Raw genomic sequence first — 6,741 nt, forward strand, 5'->3', positions numbered from 1 at the left:
TTCACGAGAACATATTACGAAATACCTACTTATTTTTTAAAAAATCTTGAAGGGACTGAATCATACGTAAACATGTTGCAGAGGGATTTTAGTGAAATTAATCCTTATTTAAAAAGTTACAAATTTCACCACATCAGATTGTCATGAATTTCTCGTCTAACTTAATATATAGATGCATAATTTTTTATTTTTTTTAAAAAAGGCTCCCAAGTCAAACTTTAGAGGAAACAAACGGTGGCGCTGGTAGATGAAACTGCTGAGATCATGGTTCTATATATGCTGGTGAAGCAAAATGCCTGATTCCAAATACTTTCTTGTCGAAATCGGGCAATCCCTCTGGGAGCAGGAAGAAGGGAGTTTTGAAGAAGATAGTAATCTATCCTCAACTCAAACTTCTATGTGTAGCAGCCTCCGAGTAAAAGAAAATATCTGATGTGGTGAAATAGTAGCAATTGTCCATCACGAACACAACTACGTTCTTCAATTCAACAGTAGCAACCTCAAATAAAAAACAAATGTATCTTCAAATGAATGAACCGTGAAACTTTCCTTTTCCAATCAATCTTCATGCTGATCTTCATCTTCAGAATCTGCAGGAGAAACAAGGGACACGGTTACCTTGGAATGGAGGGTCCACGACGCAAGAAGTTGTCATTTTTTAAGCAAGCACTCAAGAATAACCATTTCTGTTGCTAACTGGAAGTTTCTTCATGCTGGGTCAGTCTAGATTAAATTTATGAAACATCCGTAAATTAGTCTCTTACCAGATCGAACATCATCGCTAACTTTGCCCCTCGCAAGGACTTGCTTGACAAGCATCCGGTACATCAACACCCACCAGTAGATGTGAAGAACGAGCAACGAGAAAAGAAGAAAATTGAAGATATAGTAATAGATAGGCCCTTCCACTTTGTGTTTCTCCTTATCCAATGTCTGAGTCACTTCGTAACTGCGTTATAAGAGTAGAATAAGAATGACGAATATAAAAGGAACAAATGACTTAATAGTCTCACATGTACCTACAGGAACCAGTGACATGCTAATCACTCGTGTACTCATTTTGACAGAAAACAAAGCTTTATCCAACCAAACGTCTACTTCAAAATGATTCATACAAGTATATGGCTTATTACAGAGTATGAGAATAAACCTCGTGCTCCAAAGGACCCAGAACGGATAATAAATGAGACGGAGTAGGACCCACGATAAGACAAAAAGCACAAATGAGAAGCTCGCCAAGGCTTCAGCACCACTGTATTTAGACATCTTCCCTACTTCAAGAAACACATCGCTGGCATCGTGAAGAGCTAAAACAATTGAACCGACACGCGCAAACCTGAGTCAAGAAACAAAAACTTCTTAGCCATACCAGATTCCACATCTTCACAAAATACAGTCCTCGTGCTTGAACAAGGTAGAATTCAAATTGTCAAATTTGGAGGTAAATCTGATTTTTTCTGTTTAACGCTACAATTTCAGTTCCTCTCATCCAACAGATATATCTTATGCTTGGACTCTAATCAAACAATAGAAAAAACTATGACCAAACAACAATTGTTTGAGGTGGTGAAAAGCAACAATTACTCCTGTTGCCCTGTTTGGCTAACTATATAATAGTTGAAACATGGTGTTGCCTGGGCCTACGATTTAAAAGCCTTAAGTTGCATGGTTATCATCAGCTACGATTTTTTGTACAGTAACAACTGTTCATGCCTAGACGAGGTCTATTTGTTTTCCTACTTAAAGCTGCACTTTCTTTTTTGTTCCTCCCTTGTTTTCCAAGTGGAGATCAGTTTTCAAAAGTAACAACAAAAGCTGAAAACTTGAACAAACCTTGATGTGTAAGAAAACATGATGAGAATTAAAGTTGCAACATGATGACCCATCGAAACTCCAAAATCAGACCGCCTTGTTTCCCAAAATATCAAAGCAAAGATGGAGTACACGTAGAATCCTCCAGCATACATATAGAGACCCTTCAGTTTCAACCTGTCTACCAGAAACAATCAATAAACCAACTACAAAACAGAGATTCCACAATATTTTATAAAATAAAAAGGAAATCATACTTGTACATTTGGTCAGGCCAGGATTGGTTTCCAGGCCCAACCCAAAAATATTTGGTGGTTTTGAACCAAGGCTCGTCATAAGTCACGGCTAGGGCTAAAATCTCAGCTGAAAGATAGTAAATACATTTCCATGCTGACTCCTTGAATTTGCGTATTTTCTTCTTACGCTCTTGTGATTCATTTTCAATGGTTTGCATTCCTTTTCCAAATATTAGACGCCTTCCGATCTTCTGCAACATATTAATAAAGCGAAGTTGAGCAAACTGTCGAATACAGTAGGTAAATTTTGAAGGCCAAATGTTAGTTTGCAGAGAGAGGAAAAATATTACAATGAAAAAACCAATTCAGATTGGAGACGGAACTTGTGGTTCTCGGCATCACTGGTGAAATAAAGCAGAATTAGCAGAAGAAATCAATTACTCTAATTTTTTAGAAAAAAACTCAAAATTATCGGCGTTAATTTTAACAATTTTTTTCCTAGAAGAGAACTCTACCTGTGGACTACCCCAATAAGTTTAAACCAAGTGATTACATTTAATAAGTTCATCCATCATCCATGTCACGTGCAAAGTAACTACAAGGTGATATATGTGCCATGAGTCAGTACAAGGACTAAAGGGGAGAGTTCGTTTTTCCATGCAACAAGGCTAGAATATTTTAACAAGAAAACAAAAGGTGGATACCAAAAATAAAAGAAAGATAATTAGCCATAACCACAGTTGTGAGCAGGCTCGATGTTTCAATTGCCAGTTTAGCCTGTGCCAAACCATGATTCATTGAAGATCAAAAGAGGACGTAACATGAGAAAATCCCCAAGATGTTCTAAATTTAATGCCTTTTATCTCGATTTAAGCAATATTGGTAAAACAAAAGCTTCATTTAGATAATAAACATGCTAAAACATGACACTGGAACATGCATGAAGGCAAAATAAAGGCCTTGGTTACCAGAAAATTTATCCCTGACAAAGCAAACTATAAGGAAGCTTCAAGAGGAATTTCAACCACTAAAATGGAATCTTAAAAAATCGATAACATTAAAAATTTTAAATTATTATTGACCCACCTCCGATATTCTCGAACTTTTGGAACAAAGTAGCTTCTAACATTATATTTTAGCCAAGATGTCAACAAGTTCAAAACTCCAACAGTTATGTTCCATTAAGTGCCACATGCTTATTCATTGGCATTTGTTGTCCAATACATAACCAACATGCATATGCACGCCTTGAATATTTATTCTGGGCTTGTGTTGCTGATCTTTGTCTGACAAATGAGGGGGCATATACAAAACAATTGTTGGTCAGCTTCCCACAAACTTATGATCAGGGGCAAATTGGTTTCTAGCAAATGACACCGTGGTTAAATGTTTCAAAGCCGCCTTTAATTAACTTGGCTGATCATATCCAAAAGGAAAAAACAAATTATATTTCCACACAGCTTCATGTAAGAAGCCTACAAAATGTACCACAGTTCAATGATTGGGGCTTGTCTGATTTTCCTATAATTTTAGCCTGAATATAGTCGAAAGCCATAACACATTGTTGTGATCTAAATTCCAACTGGGGAGACACCATCTTCAACATTTAAACATTCAATTTACTATCAAGAGTCATCTTCTAAGATCTTTCACTCAGCTTTCAGTTTCCTATTTTGACAACTAACCAAACATTACAACATCCGATCCGAAATCAATCAGCGCCACCAACATATAAAGCCTGTCCAATTTCCTGGAAACTTCAAAAATTTCAATCGCTAACAATAACAAGAACCAATACAAACCCATCAAGGATAAGCATAACATTCAATGTGGGTGCCATACAAATAACGCAAAACATCACGAAATACACATTCGGATATAAATTAAGACTAGGAAAGAAAATTTCAAAAAACGAAAACAAAAAAATCCAAATTTACAGAAAGGGCACCAATTTTTAAGGGAAAAACATACCTCGAAAACAAATCTGTCCAGGAAAAATCGAACAGTAGGAAAAAAGACTGCGAAGAGAGGTAACGCGATGAAATCTTGATATTGCGCGTAGGATTCTTGCTCCCAGTCCACAGATTTCCTCACCTCAAGAAAGCCCATGTTGAACACTGTAAAGAACCAAAACAATACTTATCTATTCGACTATGTGGTGATCACTGATTAAATCTGAGACTGAGATTAAAAATATTTGTTGGGTTCAATGTTCATGCTTCTCAATTTCTTTGTTTTTCGTCGAGCTAAAAAAAATTTGGATCTTTAATGAGCATCTGTGTGTGGGAGTTCTTCCCATTGACTTAGAAAATATCAATAAATTTTATATAAAACCCTTTTCAAACTCGTTAAAAAAAATTAAAAAAAAAACACCTTTTCAAACATTCGAAGAACAAATGCCAAAAATTCATTCCCATCTGTATCAACGAACTTTAAAAAAGAAAAATAAAATCTACAATATTTAACAATTAAATAAAATTTGTATTTTAAGAAACATACTTTTTAAATTTTCATACCAAAAAGCTCATTTAATCAAAATTTTAATTCTCTTCATCAATGTTCCTTTCAGTTTTAACGTAATAAATGCTGTCTAGAATAAAAATTAACTGGAAACTTAATTTTTGAGTTAAGATTTTAGAATTTATCTGGTAAAAAAAATAATAATTTATATATTATATTTAAGTATATATTATTCTTAAAATTTACTTCAATTTCATAAAATGTGGGAAAAAAATTATTTTCCTGCAAGTTTGATTTAATTTCATTAAACATTGAAGTGGTTACATCAAATTATTAATTAAAACTTAGATATATTATCTACTAAGTGATAGTGACCTAAACCAATTTGATGTGAAATGCGAAACTTGATTTCTACAAATATCTCTCACTACTTTATTTTCATTCACAAGTTAATCCGAAATTAAAAATAAAAAAAAATAAAAAAACAGATTTAAGAGTTTAACTACATGTTGATCCAATTAAAAAATATATATTAATCCACTAAATTATTAATCAACAATTAATCCAAACTTTACCAAAAAAACCCACAAAATGTGTCATTACTAAAACAAATATTTGTATGATAACATAAGCACGCAATGCAAATATATAGCACAAAAACTCTTATGAGACGATCTCATGGGTCAATTTTGTGAAACATATATTTTATATGGGTCATCCACAAAAAATTATTACTTTTTATGTTAATTTTATTGTAAATATGAATATGATTTATCCGTCTCACGAATAAAGATTTATGAGACTGTCTTATGAAAAATCTATTCTATATATAAAACATTAATTATAATTAAGCTTAAGAGCTATTTATAAAACTTCTCTATTAATTAATAATCTAATCCACCAAAAACAACTTGCAAGCCGTCACTTTACACAGAAAAATTCTTTCACCATCTCATCAAATTCCTCCATTCTACAAACTAAAATTATATTTTTCACTCTCACGTCAAGATTTGATACCAATATATTTTATGTTTTTTAATTTTTTTAATTAATATTTATATCTTAACTCTAATTTTTTACATGTAAGTATTATTTAATTAGTTGATGACGGTTATCCTATTTTCAAAGGTTTCATAGGGCCGTTCAATAAAGATATTAATTAGATATTGTTTACCTCAATTTTGATTAACTCTAATGTAACGCTCCGAACATTTGAAGGTACACGTAAATCATATACATCTAAGTTATTAAATTTTTTGTGTATTTCGATTAATTGTTTTAATTGCATAAATTAATTATGTTGTGCTTGTTGACATGGTTAAAATATATTTTTCTACATTGTTGCATTAAAATGTATTTTCAAACATTATTCGAGTTGCGATCGAGGAACGGAGACCGAGGGTTGAAAAATGGATAATATTTTTATTAAATAATTGTTTTTAGTTATTTAAATTAAGGATAATGTTTTTTCTTATTTTTGAAAATAATGAGTTTTGAGGTGATTTTATACGCCGTGACGTAATTTTTATCGTTATACGATTTTCATCAAAAATACAAACGTTTTAACAACCCGACTATTAATTTCAAAAACTTTATTAAACAAAATAATTTTATTACGCACTAATAGGCTTATTGGACCTAATTAACTTTTTTAATGGGCCTCAGCCATTGTTAATGTTCTTAATTAATTATTTAAGGCCTAAAACCTACCCCTTAAACCCATAAACTCACGCCCCACTCCCCTTAACCATTCAAACTCCTTTGTTCTATCAACTCACGGCACACCACACTTTTCCCTCAATCAAATACACGGCACACAAGGAATTCAAGAGGAAGCATCGGTTTTTGTCAAGGTTTTCAAGCCAACGTCCCCTCGTCGTCGTTCTCCAACTCGTCAACGATAATTCGTGCGTTATACTCGCAAAGACACGCCATACTCTTTCCTTTACTCATCATCACACTATATTATGTATTTATTTATGAAATTTCATGAAAACAAATTGCATCTTTGGATATTTTCGGTTATGCATCATATGGGAATTTTAAAGCATATGTTTTCAATCCAAAACATGATATAAGTGTGCTTGAAGGGGCTGCCATGTATTAGGATGATAAGGGGCATGTTTTACATGAGTTTAAGGAGTCCTAGAACCACACAACACGCTGCACAGGATGATAGAAACAAGCTAGAACCATCTTCTAGGTTTTGGTTGATCAAGGCTCGGTTTTTGTG

The 6,741-nt window shown here is 33.2% G+C and overlaps 1 protein-coding gene across 1 annotated transcript; it reads right to left on the reverse strand.

Annotated features, from left to right (window-relative positions):
• Window positions 1-237: 237 nt before the first annotated feature.
• LOC140979354 (ASC1-like protein) lies at window positions 238-4,360 on the reverse strand. Its single transcript, XM_073444710.1, has 6 exons — window positions 4,020-4,360; window positions 2,070-2,299; window positions 1,834-1,989; window positions 1,151-1,336; window positions 765-949; window positions 238-590 (listed from the first exon to the last, which is right to left on the reverse strand). Exons 1-6 carry the CDS (start codon window positions 4,155-4,157, stop codon window positions 559-561), a joined length of 927 nt encoding a protein of 308 aa, XP_073300811.1. The 5' UTR covers window positions 4,158-4,360; the 3' UTR covers window positions 238-558.
• Window positions 4,361-6,741: the final 2,381 nt, after the last annotated feature.

This window comes from Primulina huaijiensis, chromosome 6 (genome assembly GCF_012295235.1).
Source record: "Primulina huaijiensis isolate GDHJ02 chromosome 6, ASM1229523v2, whole genome shotgun sequence".
In the NCBI taxonomy this organism is placed as follows: Eukaryota; Viridiplantae; Streptophyta; class Magnoliopsida; order Lamiales; family Gesneriaceae; genus Primulina; species Primulina huaijiensis.

Bases quoted from the DNA above. Each gene is read 5' to 3' on its own strand.
- LOC140979354 (XM_073444710.1), bottom strand. From the start codon at position 4,157: ATGGGCTTTCTTGAGGTGAGGAAATCTGTGGACTGGGAGCAAGAATCC. The intron at 1,990-2,069 runs GTATGATTTCCT...TCTGGTAGACAG, and splicing joins TGGCCTGACCAAATGTACAA to GTTGAAACTGAAGGGTCTCT. The intron at 950-1,150 runs GTTTATTCTCAT...CTTATAACGCAG, and splicing joins TGGGTCCTTTGGAGCACGAG to TTACGAAGTGACTCAGACAT.